Raw genomic sequence first — 21,790 nt, 5'->3', positions numbered from 1 at the left:
CATTTATATTAACATATTTCCATACAAATAACCCAATGAAAGTTTAGTATTAGTTGTTTTGTTTGTTTGTTTTTTTATACTGCAGGTTCTTATTAGGCATCAATTTTATACACATCAGTGTATACATGTCAATCCCAATCGCCCAATTCAGCACACCACCATCCCCACCCCACCGCAGTTTTCCTCCCTTGGTGTCCATATGTCCATTCTCTACATCTGTGTCTCAACTTCTGCCCTGCAAACCGGCTCATCTGTACCATTTTTCTAGGTTCCACATACATGCATTAATATACGATATTTGTTTTTCTCTTTCTGACTTACTTCACTCTGTATGACAGTCTCTAGATCCATCCACGTCTCAACAAATGACTCAATTTCGTTCCTTTTTATGGCTGAGTAATATTCCATTGTATATATGTACCACAACTTCTTTATCCATTCGTCTCTTGATGGGCATTTAGGTTGCTTCCATGACCTGGCTATTGTAAATAGTGCTGCAATGAACATTCGGGTGCATGTGTCTTTTTGAATTATGGTTTTCTCTGGGTGTATGCTCAGTAGTGGGATTGCTGGGTCATATGGTAATTCTATTTTTAGATTTTTAAGGAACCTCCATATTGTTCTCCATAGTGGCTGTATCAATTTACATTCCCACCAACATTGCAAGAGGGTTCCCTTTTCTCCACACCCTCTCCAGCATTTGTTGTTTGTAGATTTTCTGATGATGCCCATTCTAACAGGAGTGAGGTGATACCTCATTGTAGTTTTGATTTGCATTTCTCTAATAATTAGCGATGTTGAGCATCTTTTCATGTGCTTCGTGGCCGTCTGTATGTCTTCTTTGGAGAAATGTCTATTTAGGTCTTCTGCCCATTTTTGGATTGGGGTGTTTGTTTCTTTAATATTGAGCTGAATGAGCTGTTTATATATTTTGCAGATTAATCCTTTGTCCGTTGATTCGTTTGCAAATATTTTCTCCCATTCCGAGGGTTGTCTTTTCGTCTTGTTTACGGTTTCCTTTGCTGTGCAAAAGCTTTGAAGTTTCATTAGGTTCCATTTGTTTATTTTTGTTTTTATTTCCATTACTCTAGGAGGTGGATCGAAAAAGATCTTGCTGTGATTTATGTCAAAGAGTGTTCTTCCTATGTTTTCCTCTAAGAGTTTTATAGTGTGCGGTCTTACATTTAGGTCTCGAATCCATTTTGAGTTCATTTTTGTGTATGGTGTTAGGCAGTGTTGTAATTTCATTCTTTTACATGTAGCTGTCCAGTTTTCCCAGCACCACTTATTGAAGAGACTGTCTTTTCTCCATTGTATATCTTTGCCTCCTTTGTCATAGATTAGTTGGCCATAGGTGCGTGGGTTAATCTCTGGGCTTTTCTATCTTGTTCCATTGATCTATGTTTCTGTTTTTGTGCCAGTACCATATTGTCTTGATTACTGTAGCTTTGTAGTATAGTCTGAAGTCAGGGAGTCTGATTCCTCCAGCTCCATTTTTTTCCCTCAAGACTGCTTTGGCTATTCGGGGTCTTTTGTGACTCCATACAAATTTTAAGATGATTTGTTCTAGCTCCGTAAAAAATGCCATTGGTAATTTAATAGGGATTGCATTGAACCTGTATATTGCTTTGGGTAGTATACTCATTTTCACAATGTTGATTCTTCCAATCCAAGAACATGGTATATCTCTCCATCTGTTGGTATCATCTTTAATTTCTTTCATCAGTGTCTTATAGTTTTCTGCATACAGGTCTTTTGTCTCCCTAGGTAGGTTTATTCCTAGGTATTTTATTCTTTTTGTTGCAATGGTAAATGGGAGTGTTTCCATAATTTCTCTTTCAGATTTTTCATCATTACTGTATAGGAATGCAAGAGATTTCTGTGCATTCATTTTGTATCCTGCAACTTTACTATATTCATTAATTAGCTCTAGCAGTTTTCTGGTGGCAGTTTTAGGATTCTCTATGTATAGTATCATGTCATCCGCAAAGAGTGACAGTTTTACTTCTTCTTTTCCAATTTGTATTCCTTTTATTTCTTTTTCTTCTCTGATTGCCGTGGCTAGGACTTCCAGAACTATGTTGAATAATAGTGGTGAGAGTGGACATCCTTGTCTCGTTCCTGATCTTAGAGGAAATGCTTTCAGTTTTTCACCATTGAGAATGATGTTTGCTGTGGGTTTGTCATATATGGCCTTTATTATGTTGAGGTAGGTTCCCTCTATGCCCACTTTCTGGAGAGTTTTTATCATAACTGGGTGTTGAATTTTGTCAAAAGCTTTTTCTGCATCTATTGAGATGATCATATGGTTTTTATTCTTCAATTTGTTAATATGGTGTATCACATTGATTGATTTGCATATATTGAAGAATCCTTGCATCCCTGGGATAAATCCCACTTGATCGTGGTGTATGATCCTTTTAATGTGTTGTTGGATTCTGTTTGCTAGTATTTTGTTGAGGATTTTTGCATCTATATTCATCAGTGATATTGGTCTGTAATTTTCTTTTTTTGTAGTATATTTGTCTGGTTTTGGTATCAGGGTGATGGTGGCCTCATAGAATGCGTTTGGGAGTGTTCCTTCCTCTGCAATTTTTTGGAAGAGTTTGAGAAGGATAGAGTTTTCCTACATCTTATCAGGGAATACAGAGAGCCAAATTTCTCCCAATTTGTTTACGGAGATGTGTAATAAAAGACTGAACAAGCAGCCAGGTTTTCTAAACAAAGAAGACCTAAGCAGGATATTGAATATACTTTTCTTCCTCAGCATATATCTTTTTTTTTTTTTTCATTCATGAGATATTTATTAAAATAACACATTTAGGGAAAAATATCAATACAATTGTATACATCATTACTGAAAACTGTATACCATCATACAAAAAAGGATTTTATATTGGGAAATCAATTCCTAATTTATGGCAAGTTTTACTTTCAGAAATAAAACCACAAAACAACACAATCTAATTCAATCTTAACGGCTGGCATGCTGAGCAAGGAATGTTCTTATTCTTTGTAGGAGCTCCTTCTTTACACTGTCAGGTACCAGGGCTCTGCCTTTTGGTGTGATTTCAGCCACCAAGTCATCAACAGTAACGTGTTCTAGTCCTTTTTCTTTAATTACCTTTACAGTGTGCCTTCAACTGATCCTTCCAGCCACATTCAATTAATTTAGCTCTCAGCAACTCTTTGAGGCCTTCTCTTTCTCCGGTTTCTATCAACTTTTGGTTAATTGCTGCTCTCATCTGCGCATCTTTGTTCATCTTGCTAACCACACTCTTCGGCTGCCCGGACCTAGCATATATCTTTATGGAAGGGACACAGCGACTTTGGATGTTCCTTGTTTAAGGTCATAGCCACTGGCTGTTAATCCAGTCTACTTCTTGGGGCAAGGACAAATTTTGATATTGTGGTATTTGGTCAGGGCGTGTATAGTTCAGGCCTTTTTTGCCAGGTTTTCCCCAAAATATTTCATGTCAGGGCCTAAAGGCACATGTTGTTACTTTTTTTTTTTTCCTTTAAAAAAAAAATATTGTTATTTATTTATTAATACTTAAAACTTTTAATTTATTTACATCTTTTCCACTCAATTCCGTAAGTGCAAGTATCTCATTTTATCTTTTGTATCTCCTAAAGTTCTGAGAATGTTGCCTTTTGTAAAGAAGGGACTTTGTTCATTCCTTCCTTTATTGTTTGCTGTAGCCCTTTTCAGGGGGTGGGGCGGGCTGGGGAGTGGTTGGTGTGTCTTTGAGATTGGTTGAATAAATTTCTGCTTTTTTTGTTGTGACTAAGTTATAATCTTAGTTTATAAACTTGTTTTGTAAAACCTTTTGCAGCAGTATGTGTTTATGTGGATCAGTTTTCCTATATTTATTTATTACCTTTGAATTTGTTGAACTCAGATTGGAGTTTTTCAGTTCTAAGAAAAACGTAAACAGGGACAGTGTATCTGTTTATTTTGTCATTGCCTCAGGGATGGTATCGCAGCAAGTGCTTGTGAGAGTCCAAAAAGGCAGAAAATTAGTGTTTTGGGAAAAATATTTACCAAACTAGGCTGGAGAGCCAGATTTAGTTTAGCTTAGTTTATGTGAAAATGTAGAACTTTTCACTGATATTTTCTACCACTTTTTAGCCTGTGACCTAGCTGTGAACTTTCTGGGCTACCAATGGGTTTTGTTCTTCCTTAACCACCACTACCCTCTGCTTTAACTTTTTTAAAACACAGATGCCCTGAGTCCAGGTTGTATCATGTGCACTAACATTTCTCCTGTGTTAATTTTGTTCTGCTCAGCATATTTTTACCTGAGTAAGCAAAAAATAGTAAAGAGGAGTAAGCAAACCTAGGATTTATGACATCAGAGTATCTTGTTTGTGGAAAAATTACTAATCAGTTAATCCTATGACTAGCTCAGAGGCCAGTAAGAAGTAAGACCTTAAGAAATGGAGTACCTTGTTTCTCATATAAGTCAACTTTTGCTAGGTTATGCCGAGTTAACAGACAAATCTCAATGGATTATAATAATAAAGGATAATTTCAGGACTTCCCTGGTGGTGTAGAGGTTAAGAGTCCACCTGCCAATGCAGGGGTTACAGGTTCGAGCCCTGGTCCGGGAAGATCCCACATGCCGCGGAGCAACTGAGCCCGTGCGCCACAACTACTGAGCGTACGCTCTAGAGCCCACGAGCCACAACTACTGAGCCCGTGTGCCACAACTACTGAAGCCCATGTGCCTAGAGTCCGTGCTCCGCAACAAGAGAAGCCACTGCAATGAGAAGCCCACACACCTCAATGAAGAGTAGCCCCTGCTCGCCACAACTAGAGAAAGCCCACGCACAGGAAGGAAGACCCAACACAGCCAAAAATAAAAATAAATAAAATAAATAAATTCTTAAAAAAAAAAAAGGGTAATTTCATACCTACCTGACCTTTCAGCTTCTGGTCAGCTGTGTCTCTGCTTTATGTGTCGTACTAATTTCAGGATCCCAGCTGAAGGAGCAACTTTCATCATGGCTGTTCTTCCGGCAGAAGGAAAATAAAAATGGATCCCCTTGGTGTCTCATAAAGCTTCTGTTTAGAAGTGGCATGTCATTTCTACTCACCTTTCATTGGCCAAAGGAAATCACCTGGCCAAGCCCAAAGTTAAGGGTATCACTTAAGATATTCTCTTCATGTAAATATGATTGCTATGTTTTATATTCCGTAATATAAAGCATTATGGGAGATTTAAATCTGGGTATCAGAACTGCTAAGCCTGTGGCTGATAATTACAACAAGGGACATTTGGTTTCGTACACGTTACATCTTTCAAGAAATGTTCGCACATGTCTGAAGGAAATGTTGGGAATGGAATAGGTTTGAGATTTCCTCAGTAGGTGAGCTGTATCGAGTTCTCTGAATATTAAGTTTTGTCTTGAGGGCGTGAACACAAAGAAGATGGAAGTGTTCCAGCAAGGAGAACCTCTTTTTGGACAGTAAGAAAGGCAGAATGCTTTCTATTCTTGAACTGGAGGAGTAGCATTTTTGGGTAATTGAAACTGCAATCTTTTGAAGTAAGATCGACATGATTTCTTTTCTGTACTGCAGTTGCATAATAACTGGTAAAGATGAGTTACAAGTTCCTGTGGTCTGATGCCAGAGCCTGTGTTTTTAACCGCTGTGTGATCCTGATAGCCAGAAGGTGAACTGCAGTGGGGAAAGTGAATTGTCTTTGAAGTTAGGTCAGGCTATAAATCCTGTTTCTGCTGTCTAATTACATGACCTCTGAATATTAGTAGCCACCTTACCTAATAACTTCCAGGATTATGGTGGGGATTAAATGACATCAAGAATTAAAACCTTTGGGGCTTCCCTGGTGGCGCAGTGGTTGAGAATCTGCCTGCTAATGCAGGGGACACGGGTTCGAGCCCTGGTCTGGGAAGATCCCACATGCCACGGAGGAGCTGGGCCCGTGAGCCACAATTGCTGAGCCTGCGCGTCTGGAGCCTGTGCCCCGCGACGGGAGGGGCCGCGATAGAGAAAGGCCCGCGCACCGCGATGAAGAGCGGTCCCCGCACCGCGATGAAGAGTGGCCCCCGCTTGCCGCAACTGGAGAAAGCCCTCGCACGAACCGAAGACCCAACACAGCCAAAAATAAATAAATAAATAAATAAGAAAATCCTTTAAAAAAAAAAAAAAAAAAGCTATAAAAAAAAAGAATTAAAACCTTTTGTAAAGGGGGTAAAAAGCGAATAATAGTGACTGCCTACCGTGTGCTGGGCACTGTGCTCAAGATTATGTCAAAGTGAGCTTAGGGGGCATCCCAGGCTGGCGTGAAGTCGTCTAGGGGAACAAAGTGAGAGATGAGAGATCACAGGAGGTCAGGTCATGTAGGACCATTTAGTTCAGAGTAAGGACTGGCTTTTACCCTGATTGAGATGGGAAGCCATTGGAGAGCATGGAGGAGCAACATGACCTCATTTAAGGTTTAAGTGGATCATTCTGAGTGCTGTGTGAGGAATAGGTTCTAGGGGAGCAGGCGTGGAAGTGGAGAAGTACGTTGGGCATATTGGGGTCTATTATCCTATTAACAATTCTTGTCCACACTTGTGATTTTTTGTTAAAAAAAAGAAGAGGAAGCAGAGAGATCTGTCAGGTTATTGCAGTAATCTACATAAGAGATGGGGGTGATTCAGACAGGTGGTAGGGATGGAGGTGGTGCAAAGAAGTTAAATTCTGGATATATTTTGAAGGTAGGTATGGCAGGATTTGCTTATTTGCTGATGTGGGTTGAAAGGGAGAGAGAAGGATAAAGTGGTGGTTTACCGAGATAGGAAAGACTGGAGGAGGGCCGGATTCGCAGAGAGGGGACATTCCCAGTAGACTTTCAGATGGGGATAGTAGGTAGGCAGTGGGATGTAGGACTCTGTAGTTGGGGGGACAGGTTGAAGCTGTGTAAATCTGTTTTCAGTTTCTAGGTGGTATTCAAAGCCAGGAGACTGGATTAGATTACCCAGGTGGTGAGTGCATATAAACAGGAGATAGGGTCCCAGGACTGAACTCTGGAGGGGACTCAGTCTCTCATTTTCAGTTTCTTCTCCCTTTAAGGAGACCTTTGATGCCTTCTTGTTGTTGAGACAGATTAAGTCCCTTAAATTAAAGAGCCCTAATTTAAGACGTTGCTTTCTAAACTGTCACAACATTTTGGAGGTCTTCAAATATTTAGATACATTTATGGCCATTCTGGAAAAGACTCTGATGAACTAGGGTGATTGTATCTTTCTACCAAACGTGAAAATAGTATGGCAGCTCTGTGTTTTCCGCCTTTTCTTTGGCTGTCAAGAAGCTTGAGGGTAAACCTGACACTGTCCCCAAATAGAGTAACTACCATTAGCATATGGTTTGAGTAGGCTTCTCTTTCTCTGATGTAACGTTTTCTTAATTTTTCCATTTTTTAATAGCCCTTGCACATTTAAGCAACCTTAAATACTTTTTGGTAGCAGTCAGGACATGAACAGAATACAGGAAGAAATCCCCATTGGGCCCACAGCTCTAAAATCAATGAAATGATTCTTAATGCTATTGTTTGCTATCGGAAACTTTATCAAAATAGGAGGAAAGGCATCAAGCATAGAAAACAGAAATGTCTGGAAGAACATCCAAGAGATGGTTAATAGCAGTTACCTCTGGGGTAAGACACGGATTAAAACGACTTTTTGAATCTGCAGGGTTTGAATTTCTTGAAAGCATTAAAAAAAAAAAAAAAAAAGTAAATAACCTCTCCAAAAAATAAGTACACTTGTAGTATAATATTGCCCGTGTCATCTTTTTATATGCTTCTCAGATTACTCATTGTAAAGGATGTCACTCACAGAATCAATACATATGCAAGTTATTTTGATTTTGTAAATTTGGAAGCACCATTTTACTTTGGAAATAAAAGTCGTTTATAGATATGTCATTGGTAGTGGATATGACTCAGCTGGTGTCAAACCCTTGGATTGAATAAATATATGAACACGAATATGTGTAAGCACAGTGATAAAGCACTCTTCAAATACAAAGCATTATAACATTATTACTCTTGATAATTAAGTGGCAAGTTAGAAACTGCTATATAAGCAATTTCCCGCACTGAGCTACAGCAAAAAGGACGAACTACTTATAGTAAAGTGAAACAGTAAAGTGAGGGCAGACTTTAAGGGATCTTGAAAGTTAGGCAGTGAATAATTAGGGTTCCACTGCAGATTTTGAGCAAGGGGATGACGTAGTATAAAGGCTGCCTTTGGGCCATTACCCAGCAACAGTCTGCTGATTGCCTGGAAAGATTAAGATTGGAGGCAGAAGACCACCGGGAAGGCAACTGTAGTAATCTGGGCATGAAATTATAGAATAGGAAAGAAATGGCAGTAAACGATTCCTCGAAAGAACTGGAAACTCCTCAGTGCACAAACTGTCTACCTTGCGAGCTTAAAGCACCTAGCACAGTGCTGGATACAGAGTGGGAACAGAGTGAACATTTGAAGAATCATAATGAAATTGATGTCAAGCCTTGATGGCTCAGTGACATGTGCTGTTCAGAAATGGGAGAAAGGAAAGAGTACCTGGGAAATAACTCACCCAGCAAACTGATGTTGAGAAGATGGGACAGTTTGAGGAAGATGATAATCAATTTGCTTTGCTTTTTTTTTTTTTTTCCTATCAAACTATAAGTGACGTATATTCCCTCAGCTGGTTTAGCAGCCCTGATATCAGGAGACCCAAAGCATGTTTCTTGCTCTAGTCTTTGGAGCCAATAGTCAGGGCTGAAGGATAGCAAGAAAGAACAAGAAAACCAACTTCTGAGAGCAAAGTCCTGTACACAAATAGGATTGCTAAAGACAAATCCAGATTTCTCAATCTGGTTTATGTAACAAAACACTGGAAAACAATGTATGTAATGCTCATCAAATAATATTAATGCTCCAATGTTACCTCTGTTTCTCTTTCAACATTTCAATAAAGGAACTTATGATCTGCAACACATATAAAGAATTAAAATCTTTTATAAGTAAGGGACACGTACACATCTGTAAGAAAGAAAAACACCCCAAATGAAACGTGATTTAAGCAGGCAAAACAATAAGAAGTATAAATGACCAATAAGCCCATGAAAATAATGTTACCTTACTAGTGCTCAAAGAAATGTAAATTAAATAATGAGCTACAACTTGTAATCATTTAATTGTTATACTGAAAAGAATGATGATGTCCAGTGTTGGGAGGATATGGGGAAACAGGCCTTGTCACAAACATGGTTCTGTTTTCAGGCTTGGATAGCTGATAACTTGATACTTTGTATTTAGGTATCCATTTACCTATTAATAGAGTACTTTTACAGGCTCCAAGTGTGTTTTAGAATTCTCTGGATTCTTATATCCCTGCTCTAGTGGTTAGCATATTGCAGGTATTTAGTAAAATCTTGGGGTGGATTTTTAGTAAAAAACCTTATGTAGTCTTTAGTAGACTATCCAAGTCATTGATTTATTTAAAATGACAGAAATAGGAAAAAGATTTTACATCTTAAAAAAAAAAACAAAACTCTTCAGAGCTATAAACTGGATTTTATATGGAGGATTTACAAATATATCACTTTGGGGGATATTTTGATGGTTTTAGCTGAAAAGACTCTGTCCTTAACTATCATAATCTTAACCATTTTTACTCCCTAATTTAAAGCTATTTGTTTGACTGGGGTGGCTGATTTACTGTTCCTTCTATATTCTCCCCAAGCACATGTGATTTTTTTTTTTTTTTTTTTTTAGTGGAAATAATTAGGATAAAAGAAACTTGTTTACAGCATTAGAGGAGCAGAGTGGTATTGTGGTAGGTCCAGGTTCTAGTCTGAATTTTGCCATTTCATACAGCCTTGGAGCCTGGACAAGCTTTGGAGCCTGGAACAAGTTACATAACCTTTCCTAAACTTTGCTCTTCTGTGAAAATAGGAACAACTGTTCCTGCCAAACTCCTAAAAAGCTGTATGGAGATCAAATGCAGCAATGTACATAGATGGGTCTTTGAAAATGTAAAGTATATACATACCAGTATAAGGCAGTAATGGTATTTTAAAATATTATTGTGATTAGAATTTTAGTCATATATTTAAGCTGAACAGTGTCACATAGTGTGGATACATTTCTCTTTGTATACAATCTGTGAACATTGTTGCTATCCAAGCCCTTCAGCGTGTAACCAGTGCTTTTCTAGTTAAGCCTGAAATCCCTGTGATTTAGCTCTGGTGATAGTGGGATAACTGAGTGGGGTCAGTGTTAAGTTTGTACTCTCTAAGGTAGAGACTTGTCTTGAATAAATCTATTCTGAAACTGTTTCACTGCACATCATTGATCTCAATAATTATTTATACAGTCTTCAGTTCTTACCTTTGCTTGCACTTGGTTGCACTTTGAACAGTTTCCACTTGGGGGTAGTGTTTCATTTCACAATTGAACAATTCTTTCTTTACTTAAGTATGGCCTTTGCCAGTTTGCTCTTGAACTTTCCCTTGCTTAGTTAAAAAGGGTCTTAATAGACTGTTAGCCGCATGTTTTAAAATCTTGATTTTTAAAAACTGTTTCCTGTCATTTGAGTAATTGTACAGAAATGAATAATTAATAGGAATTTAGTCTTGAGAAGCTTAACACTTTTTTTTTTAATCTCTGAGGGATAATGTAAGCCTTTTCCCCATTATTTTGTGTCTTTGCGGCATTTTTTATTTGCAGTAAGGCTGTTAAGACTATATTGTTAGAAAAAATATATCCCAGTCCACATTTTGAAAAACTCATTTCCTTTAAGAGTAAAAGCACATTAGGCTAGCTTTGCTTGGTACCATCCCTGTATCTCCCTTTACCACCCAACCCCACTTGCAGCCCTCACTCCAGCCCCCACCAAAAGAGAACCATTGTTGAAAAGAAAAAAAGATCTTGTGGGTTTTTCTTTTTTCCCCAGGTATGGTAATTATCAATTTGGTAATATTAAGAGACTTTAAATTTTAGTATATACCTCTATGCCATTTATTAATTAGTAATTTTTAAATTGTTATATTCTGCACAGTGTGCAATAACCCTACAAAAATGATCACTTTGCAATGCAAATTAATTCTTTATCCCAGGTATTTGTTTGAAATTCTGTTTTTTCCAAGTTATTTGGCATTGATCTATATATCTTTTCATTTGTTTTTGCATGTTATTTTGTAAATAATTAAATTATTGTATAAATTACCTTCGTTATCATATTATTTAGTTATGTTGGCTTTTATAAACTTTATGATGCAATTAGTGCATTAGTGTAGTTACCACATACTTAACTTTCAGTAGATTATAAACTCTGAGGATAGGCACCATTCTTATACATCTGTAGATTTCTGTAGATTTCCTTGCAAATAGTAAATGTGCAATTAATGTTTGTATCTATATAATTGGATATAGGGAGATGTTATGTGGTAAGTGTGGTCAGTTGTTAAACATATAAATTACATATATGCTATAAATTAATGACTGAACACATATTAGTTGTGTATGTAATTTTTGACCTCTTTCAATAAATAGTTTTTATTTCTTTTTTTGGTAGACCATGACACACTATGTTTTATAAAAATTCACGTGTGCTTCTCCAAGAGTTTAATATTGTGCTTGTTCTTTTTTTTTTTTTTTTTTATAAATTTATTTATTTATTTATTTTTGGCTGTGTTGGGTCTTCGTTTCTGTGCGAGGGCTTTCTCCAGTTGCGGCGAGCGGGGGCCACTCTTCATCGCGGTGCGCGGGCCTGTCACTGTCACGGCCTCTCATTGCGGAGCACAGGCTCCAGACGCGCAGGCTCAGTAGCTGTGGCTCACGGGCCCAGTTGCTCCACGGCATGTGGGATCTTCCCGGACCAGGGTTCGAACCCGTGTCCCCTGCATTGGCAGGCAGATTCTCAACCACTGTGCCACCAGGGAAGCCCCGTGCTTGTTCTTTATCACCATTCCTGTAAACAAAGACCTTCTTGACGTGGAGAAGATATTTCACATTGTGTATTTAACCTTTCTTTCTTTCTTTCTTTCTTTTTAATTATGGTAAGAACATTTAATATGAACATTTAACAAATTTTTAAGTGTACAATACAGTATTATGCACTGCAGGCACTATGTTGTATGGCAGATAAGATCTATAGAACTTATTCATCTTGCATTATTGAAACTTTATGCCCACCGATTAGCAACTCCCCATTTTCTCCTCCCCCTAATCTTTGCAACCACCATTCTACTCTCTGATTCTATGAGTTTGACTATTTTAGGTACTTTGATGTAAGTGGAATCATGCAGCATTTGGCCTTCTGTGACTGGGTTACCATATTATCTTCAAAGCTCATCCATGTCATTACATATTGCAAAATTTCCTTCTTTTTTTAAAGGCTGAATAAATACATTGTATTTATGTACCACATTTTCTTTATCCATTTTTATCTGTCAGTTGATATTTAGATTATTTCCACATCTTGGCTATTGTGAATAGTGCTGCATTGAACACTTGGAGTGCTGTTGTCTCTTTGGTTCCTGATTTCAATTCTTTTGAATAAATACCTGGAATTGGGATTGCTGGATCTTGTGGCAGTTCTAGTTGTAATTTTTTTAAGAATGTCCATACTGTTTTCCTGTGTATTTAATCTTAAAAGTGATCTTTAGGTTTTTTTCTTTTCTTTCTTTTTGCTAAAAGTGGGTTGAATCATGGTCTTTTTCTTTCTAAAAAAGGAGAAGCATTGCACAGTTAAAAATTTCATGACATGAACCTGTGTTTAAATATTTTTCTGCTTCATATCTATATATATATATATTTTTTTTCATATCTATATTTAAAAACAAAGAGGCATGTTTTGAAAGTACGTATCTCATGGTGTGTTCAGTAAGATGGGAATATAGTAGTAGGGAATTAGGAAGTTGACTGAAGAAATACACTAATAATATAATTTCATTTCCAACTCATATTTTTAAGGTCTAGAACTGAATTCTTATTTGTTTATTTTTGCATTGCAGTGAATGATCTAGGAGGGGACTTCATGGGAGTTGGTAAAGGCTCCTTAGCTGCTGATAAGGTTGTTGAAGAAATAAGAAGGAAAGGCGGAAGAGCAGTGGCCAACTATGGTACAATATTTGAGAGAACTATACTGCTTGTTTTATATTTCCTCCACTGATGCTGTTTCTCATGTTAATAAGTATTGAGCAAATATCTTGGCATTCCAGTATAATTATGAAATTAGATTTTACCTAAGTCTGCCAAAGATGTTTAGTGACGTATTTTTTAAACTTTTGATGTAGATTATTTCATGAGTCTAACTTTTATTCAGTTGTCTATTTAATATTTTTAATAATGAGCGCATGATATAATCAGTACATTACTGTAGATGTGAATATGAATATGGTCTTTTCTTAAAAGACCTGCCTTAGCTAAAAGGTCTTATGTATTTCTACAGAGTAACATTAAATTCTTCGTTTTAAAATTGCTTTTAAAAAACATTTCTTGAAGTAATATAGTGTAAGAAGTGAAGTGCCCCCTTTCTGCACCCAGCCTTCATATTACATTCTGCACAGGTGATCATTGCTGTATGCAACTTTCTTATCTTTATGAAAACGTAAGAGTCAAAGTTAGGCATTAGAAATAAAGACAGCAAATACAACCTGTATGTTTGATGTATTGATTCTAGTAGTATTTGTAAGGAATCCTCTTGAGTAGATTTACTTTAAAAAGCTAGTGCTTACTGACTTTTCTGCAAATTAGATTGTTTTTATGGACCAGGGAGAAAATTAGATTGCCAGTGACTTTATTCTGAAATTTTAGAGGAAAGGAAATAGGATATGATTTGTTTTGAGAGTTCAAGGGACTAATGAGACAGACATTTTAGTATCTTATTTCCACATTGAGAGTCTAGAAAAATGTTTTCAACTTAAAAAAATTTCTGGGGTTTTAAAACCTATTTTGTAAAGATAAAGATTTCAGACTCTCTTCCCTGCCCCTCAGTTTTGATATTCAACCTGTATCAATCAGGATTCAGTCAAGAAAACAGAAGCCCCTCTCGGTTTTCCAAGTGTGAAGGGTTTTATACAAAGAATTAGAGACTTACCATTGGAAGGTCTGGGCAGGTGCATGTCAGGGAAACTGTCGATGACCATCTCAGCCTGTGGCAGGTGGTTTTCAAGAGCTCACCTAGATGTGCTGTCAGTCTCACATCTGCAGCCTGCTCACAAGATTGCCTGCGTTTACAGTCTCTTCCTACTTTTCCTCCCTTTAAGCGAGTATCTCCTTTTGGCAGATCTAACTCAGGAGCTTATGGGTCCCAGGGAAGGGACCTGGCTCCGCCTGTGATTGCAGAGGAAGTAGAAAGAGGCAATGGTGATGTTGAGTTGACAGCTGACCATTTGACACACAGCTCTGGGGATATGAGCCCTTCTCCTGGGCTGATTAGCAGAAAATAACAAATCCATAATATTTCATTGAGCTTTACTTTTTTAGTTAGTATTACAAAAACAGTAGGTTTGTTTTCCAAATGTAGTGATACAGAATTGAACATGCTTTTTTCAAATTAAACACGCTTCTCCTTCCCTCCCTCTCAAAGTCTCATTTGCATCCTTAAGGGGAAGTGCTTATGTGGCTATTTAAAATTCAACAGAAATGAAATAAAATAGATTATTCCATTTGTCGTACTAGCCACATTTCAGGAGCCACATGTGGTTTGTGGTTACCATGTTAGTGCAGAAATAGAGCATTTCCATCTTCACAGAATGTTCTGTTGGACCATGGTGTCTTGGATATTATTGGTCAAATACTTCTCATTTACCCCCTCTCTCTTTTTTTTTGGTAGGTTAAAGGATTGCCTTAGGGACTAAATTTCTTTTGTAACATGTTATCATTTATATTTTAGTTTGTTACGTGCCTGCAATATAAATGTATTTTCCTTGGAAATGAGTTCTGTTGAATGAATAGTATCTGTCATGTGCTCTGAGCCACAGAATTTAGAAGTCCTTTGTAAGGGATATTACTGAAGTTTTGTCCTAATTTCCCTTTCCCTCAGATTCAGTGGAAGCAGGAGAGAAGGTTGTGAAGACAGCACTGGATGCTTTTGGAAGAATAGGTAATATTTCTTTGCATTTATGGTACTAACAGAGCAGCTTCTACCTTTCTAATGAAATATTTTTTATTTCACTTTTGTTTATTAAAAACTCTTTTTTGGTAATCAAATTTTTAGATTTGTTTTAAATTTTAATTTTTTTACATACCCTAATCTTATTCCACAAAGGGCTTGAGGTGACAGTTTTTATGCATGTATGTGTTGAGTTTGTTTTATATTTTTTTGTACTTTAAGAGCCTTTAAAGAGGCTTGTAAGTATTCTCTAAGTTTCCTTTTTATAATAATTTAATCATACCCCAAATATATTTAGAAAATAAAAAATAAATCAGTATTTTGGCAATAGAGGACCCAGTGGAATATTTTAGATAATTATAATGATTCAGATGAAAATGATTCAGTATCTTGCAAATTAATTAAGATGAATTATATAAAATAAAAATCTTCATTTTTAAGAAGCATTTCAAGCATTTCAAATATATTGTTTAATTTTCCTGACTTAGTCCCATACATTGTTAGTAAAAGGTTATTGAATTACTAGAGGGAAACTACTGCAGATAAGCCCAACATGTTTATAATATGAAAAATGTTAATTTTTGTAGTTTGAATGTGTTTCCCCCCCCCCCTTTTTTTGGTCTAGCATATATATTTTTCTAGCTATATTTGGTTGAGCTTGTGAGAGACATGTTCACATAGTGTCTGACACAGGGATAGAGACCACAAAGTTTTGAAGTCATAAGGTGAAAATAGCCACAAGATGGTGGTTGAACCTTAAGAAACAATCCCTTCTATTTTATAGTGAGAATGCAATTATGTATGAAGACAGGCCATCAGTTTCTGACTCTAATGGTTTCCTTTCTGGGCTTTTGACTTTTGAGTGGCAAGGAAAAATCTTTTAAACTTTTAACTTTCCCAGTGAATTTTGAAGTTAATTGAGGGATGGTTTACGATTACCACTGAATTCTAAGAACCTAAGAGTTGTGTGACTGCTAATTCTGTAAATAAGCTCACAGAATTTTGGCAGGAGGTAGAGGTGGAAACATTTAGGTATGTAGACTTGAGAGGAAAGCACTGATATAATGGGGTACTTATTGTGCTTTTGTGAATCCGATTTTTTTTTACTATAGGTATAAAATTGTGTTCTGCTAGCACTTGTTACCTATTATATCTACTTTTCCATGGGTGGGGGGGAGGCAGGGAACACTTTTGAAAGAAATGTGTTGTAAGCAAAGGCAAATTAATATGCTTGCTTTTATATTTGTGACTTGAATATTTTTATATTGTAGATGTTGTGATCAACAATGCTGGGTGAGTATTTCTTTTTAAATTTCCAATAAAGTAATGTACATGCAAACTTTTTTTAAGTGTTGACTTTCTCTTCTCAACATACATAATATCAATTTTTTAGAATTTTGAGGGACCGTTCCTTTGGTAGAATAAGTGATGAAGACTGGGGTAAGTTATTTAAAATATACGTTCTCTGGAACATACTTATCCATTTAGCCTTCTAATATTTGATACATTTCCACACTTAAGGAAAAACTTGCTTCTACCTATTTTTGCTTCTGCTAATATAAGTGATGAGTAAGCTTTACAACTGAAAATGAACAGTTGGAAGAAAAGGCTTTTGTGACTTTCGTTCGTTTCCCTTTTTCTCTTTGAGAGATTGTCAGCGTTTTCTTGCAGTATTAGTTGTTTCTAACAGCCTTTTGCATGCTTGTCTGGCTGTGTGATTCTTATTTCAAGAGCAAGAGTAGGCTATGGAAGAGAGTCTGAGGCACTAAAAACGATGGAGATCTGAGAACTGGGTGGGAAAAACCTAGATATAATTTTGAAACTTCTAATAAGTAGGAAAAATTTCCATTAGGAATGTCATGTTGGAAAGATTGAGTTTAGATGATGAACAGTCACAGTTATAAAATTTTTTTATCCTGTTTGCTCTTTTTTGCCCTTACTTTCATTGGCTATCAGAACTAAAACAAGCATTGGTGGCTGAGACGGTGGCAGGCATGGTAACTGAGATGAATTACATCATTGTTTATAGAGTGTGTTTCTGGGAAATATTGCCAGAAGTTCTTTTGGAAGAAGCAAGATATCTTTCTGACTTAGAATTAAGCAAAGACGGCTTTTAGCTTCCAATTCCCTTGTAATAACTGGAGAAAAAAAGGAGCTGAGAAAGATAGAATTTGTTGGCAGAGGGGACTTAAGTCGGTGCTTTGCTTTGAGCTCTGATGGGGTTGGAGTGTGTCCTCTGGTTTCATCAGAGTAAGATTAAATCTGGAATTGTTTGTTTATCTGCATCATCCCCCAAGTTGTCTGTTCATTAGATTGACATTTCAGAAAGCAGGCTTCTCTGTCTCTCTTTTTCCCTCTTTCCCTCCCCCTCTTTCCTATACCTCCACGCCCTGACCCCCAGCTCTCTCTAACTCATTTGCAAATCCTGTTAAAAATAGGGATTTAGGGATATACTGAACATTTTATAAACATTTCTTGATGAAGAACTGAGTGGTTTTTGATTATGCTTTAACGTTTGTGTTGAGTCCCAATTATATATGTAAAATTCTTGGTTATTTGTATTAATGAATTTTTATATAAAATAGGCAAAAATTAAAGATGGCATTGCACTTAGATGTGCATAGGCATTGTATTTAGGTGGCATTATATTTATGATAAAGTTAGATATATTAGATAATCTAATCATAAATTATAGGCAAAATAGGTATGAATTATTGATTGGTTATGTAACTGGAACTAAAGCAAAAATGATTAGAGTGCAATGTGACAATAGCTGATTTTGAATGCTAGGTATAAAATGAACATCTTTGTATAAGTAAGTCTTTGCTTATGTTGATTCTGAGATAGGTCTGTCTAAATTTGACAATATTCCTGAAAAAAATTTCTTGTTTTAGATATCATCCAGAGAGTTCATTTGCGGGGCTCATTCCTGGTGACCCGGGCAGCGTGGGATCACATGAAGAAACAGAAATTTGGAAGGTAGAGTTGTATGTGGCTGTCAAGGGGGATTGGAGATGCCGTGTGTGGGTTCTTATGTACAGAGGAAAAGAATTGCTTTGACGTTGAAAAATACACCTTCTGATATGCACAGGCTTTTTAAATGTAGTTTTGGAAGATGCCTCCCCGTTACATTGGTGTCAGTCATAGATTAGCTAGCTGGACAACTTAGTATTTCTTTTCACCTCCTACTTTTCATTATTAATGATTCTCCTGCTATTCTCTGATATTTTAGCAGTACAAACATTGAGGATTCAGCAGTACTTTATTCTCTAACCAAAATATCATTTTTTGTGCCCAGTGACCAACTGGGGAGAGATGAGTGGCTGTTTTCTACTGGCTGACACTGGTCAGACATGAGTTAGTCTTTGTAAGCTAAGAACGGTAAGACTCTTATAGTTGCGTCTGTGTGACTCAGACGTGGCAGACCTAGTAAGTGGCCCCATGCTCTCTAACATAAAAGTTATTCCTGTTAACTCAGGGTTCACACACATCTACTAGAAGTAAATTGCGTGTGATATCTGTTCTTATTGGAGAGTTCTAGTATATCCTGATACTAGCAGTTTCTGAAAGTCAATGATAGGATTTACTTGTTCTACTAAGTAGAGTAAGTGAGATTAGGTCAGATTATGAGATGGTATTGTTTAATATGAGGCATTTAATATTATCCAGAAAGGGAAAGGAGCAAAGTTCTGAGGACTAAAGAATTAGAACTTCATGATCTAATATTTCTTACTAAAATTTTAACTTGTAAATTGGCAGTTTATTTTATGTTTATAAATACTTATTGTTTTCAGTACATAATGAATATACATTCTTACACTTGAATTCATTTGATCCTGACCAGGGATTCTTTCTAAAACAATAAAATCTCGCAGTTGAATTTTGAGAGATTACTTTTATTATTTATATTAATTTAGATATATGAATCATGACTTTAAGAACCTAATGGCAGTATACAGAGTTGCTTTTGACAGGTGTAATAGTAATGAAAAAGAAAAAAAAATGCTTAGAGTTGCAACATTATCAAAATATAGAAAAGATGATGTTGAGAGATTGATTTTCCTTTTAGGATCATCATGACTTCATCGGCTTCAGGAATATATGGCAACTTTGGCCAGGCAAATTATTGTGCTGCAAAGCTGGGTCTTCTGGGCCTTTCAAATTGTCTTGCAGTTGAAGGCGAGAAAAGCAACATTCATTGTAACACTATTGCCCCTACTGCTGGATCACGGTTGACCCAGAACATTTTGCCTGATGGTAAGTAGTTTAGATTTTTTTTAATGCTGTTCCTCACATACCTGTGTGGTGTGAGCTTTGTAAAAGTATTTAATTTTTTGAGTAGCTAAAAAAATTTCCTTACAATTTAAAAAAGCATTATGTGTAGTTTATGTTCATTATAGAAAATTTAGGAAAGCACAAACAAACAAAATATGACCCATAATTCTACCACACTGAGATAAACTTTCTCTTTGTGTAGGTAGACATACATACATTTTTTCTTTACAGAATGAGGTAATAGCATTCTTACTGGTTTATAATAATAATTATTTAAAACAATTAATAGATTATGTTTTTTAGGGCAGTTTTAGGTTTACAGAAGAATTGAGCAGGTAGTAAAGAGAGTGCCCATATACTCCTCCTCCCACACAGTTTTACATCAGTGTGCTACATTTATTACAGTTGATGAACCGGTATTGATCAATTTTTATTTATTTATTTATTTATTTATTTGGCTGCATCGGGTCGTTGAGGCATGTTTCTTTACAGAATGAGGTAATAGCATTCTTACTGGTTTAGAATAATAATTATTTAAAACAATTAATAGATTATGTTTTTTAGGGCAGTTTTAGGTTTATAGAAGAATTGAGCAGGTAGTAAAGAGAGTGCCCATATACTCCTCCTCCCACACAGTTTTACATCAGTGTGCTACATTTATTACAATTGATGAACCAGTATTGATCAATTTTTATTTATTTATTTATTTATTTATTTGGCTGCATCGGGTCGTTGAGGCATGTGGGATCTTTCGTTGTGGTGCGTGGGCTTTTCTCAAGTTGTGGCACGTGGGTGTTCTCTCTCTAGTTGCGGCGCCTGGGCTTCAGGGTGCGTGGGCTCTATATTTTGTGGCACGCTGGCTCTCTTGTTGAGGCACGTGAGCTCGGTAGTTGTGGCACCCGGGCTTAGTTGACCCTCGGCATGTGGAATCGTAGTTCCCTGACCAGGGATCGAACCCGCATCCCTGCATTGGAAGGCAGATTCTTTACCATTGGACCACCAGAGAAGTCCCTGATTGATTATCATTAACTATAGTTAATAGTTTACTTTAGGGCTCACTCTTTAGGTTGTATGATTTTATGCGTTTTCACAAATGCATGATGTTATGTACCCACGATTTTAGATCATACAGAATGGTTTCACTCTAAAAATCCCCTGTGTTCCATCTCTTCATCCTCTCCCTTTTTTCCCAAATGTCTGGGAGGATTGAAGCTCATTTCTTTTTATCACTACATAATATTACATGGTATGTAGGTGCCACAATTTGTTTTTTCATTCACCTATCGTGGAACATTTTGATTGTTTCCAGTTTTTGACAGTTGTGAGTGAAGCTGCTATAAACATTCATGTGCAGGTTTTTGTGTGGACGTAAGTTTTCAACTCATTTGGGTAAATATTAAAGAGGATAATTGCTGGATTGTATGGTAAGAGTGTCTTTAGCTTTGTAAAAATTTCCAAACTGTCTTCAAAAATGGCTGTATTGTTTTTCATTCCTACTAGCAGTGAGTGAGAGTTCTTGTTGCTCCACATCTTTGCCAGCATTTATTATTGTTAGTCTTTTGCATTTTAGTTCTTTTAATAGGTGTATAGGGTATTTCATTGTTTTAATTTGCAGTTCCCTAATGACTTATGATGTTGCGCATTTTTTTCCTGTGCTTATTTGCCATTTATTTGTCTTCCTTGGTGATGTGTCTGTTCTTATTTTTTGCTCATTTTTAAATTGGGTTCTTTGTTTTCTTCTTCTTTTTTGGGGGGGGTTCTTTGTTTTCTTGTTGTTGAGTTTTAAGAGTTCCATGAATATTTTGGAAACAAGTTCTTTTTCAGATATGTGTTTTGCAAATATTTTTTCCCAGTCTTTAGCTTGTTTTTTAATTCTCTTTAGTCTCTTTCACTTTTGAAGGATAATTTCACTGGGTACAGAATTCTGGGTTGGTAATTTTTTTCTTTCAACACCTGAAATCTTTCACTCCACTCTTCTTTTGCTTACATGGTTTCTGAAGGAAAGTCTGACATAATTCTTTCCTTGTTTCTTTATGCATAAGGTATTTTTTCCCCTCTGTGTTCCTCCAAGATTTTCTCCTTGTTTTTTCTGCAGTTTGAATATAGTATGCATAATAATAGGTGTAGATTTTTGGCAATATTCTACTTGATGTCTTCTGAGCTTCCTGGATCTGCGGTTGGTATCTGTGATTAACTTTGGAAAATTCTCAGCCATCACTGCTTAAAATATTTCTTCTGTTGTTTTCTTTTTTTCTTCTACTTCTGGTATTCCCATTATGTGCCTGTTCTATCTTTTTATTTTAATTAATTAATCGATTAATTTATTTGATTGGGCCGGGTCTTAGTTGCAGCAGGTGGGCCCCTTTAGTTGCAGCTTGCAGGCTCCTTAGT

General features: G+C 36.5%; 1 protein-coding gene and 1 pseudogene across 1 annotated transcript in view; one reads left to right on the top strand and one right to left on the bottom strand.

Annotated features, from left to right (window-relative positions):
• Positions 1 to 2,974: 2,974 nt before the first annotated feature.
• LOC130707174 (transcription and mRNA export factor ENY2-like) lies at positions 2,975 to 3,269 on the bottom strand (annotated as a pseudogene).
• An 8,174-nt stretch (positions 3,270 to 11,443) lies between these two features.
• LOC103014256 (peroxisomal multifunctional enzyme type 2-like) overlaps positions 11,444 to 21,790 on the top strand; it is a 77,022-nt gene continuing 66,675 nt past the window's right edge. Inside the window, exons 1-7 of the mRNA XM_057540385.1 lie at positions 11,444 to 11,453; positions 12,996 to 13,130; positions 15,056 to 15,115; positions 16,396 to 16,417; positions 16,518 to 16,564; positions 18,019 to 18,103; positions 19,194 to 19,381. Coding sequence (XP_057396368.1) covers positions 11,444 to 11,453; positions 12,996 to 13,130; positions 15,056 to 15,115; positions 16,396 to 16,417; positions 16,518 to 16,564; positions 18,019 to 18,103; positions 19,194 to 19,381 — 547 coding nt within the window. The remainder of the gene's footprint in view (positions 11,454 to 12,995; positions 13,131 to 15,055; positions 15,116 to 16,395; positions 16,418 to 16,517; positions 16,565 to 18,018; positions 18,104 to 19,193; positions 19,382 to 21,790) is intronic.

Source organism: Balaenoptera acutorostrata, chromosome 2 (genome assembly GCF_949987535.1).
Source record: "Balaenoptera acutorostrata chromosome 2, mBalAcu1.1, whole genome shotgun sequence".
Taxonomy (NCBI): Eukaryota; Metazoa; Chordata; class Mammalia; order Artiodactyla; family Balaenopteridae; genus Balaenoptera; species Balaenoptera acutorostrata.
Note: the sequence above shows the minus strand (reverse complement) of the source record. Positions and strands in the feature narration are given on the sequence as shown.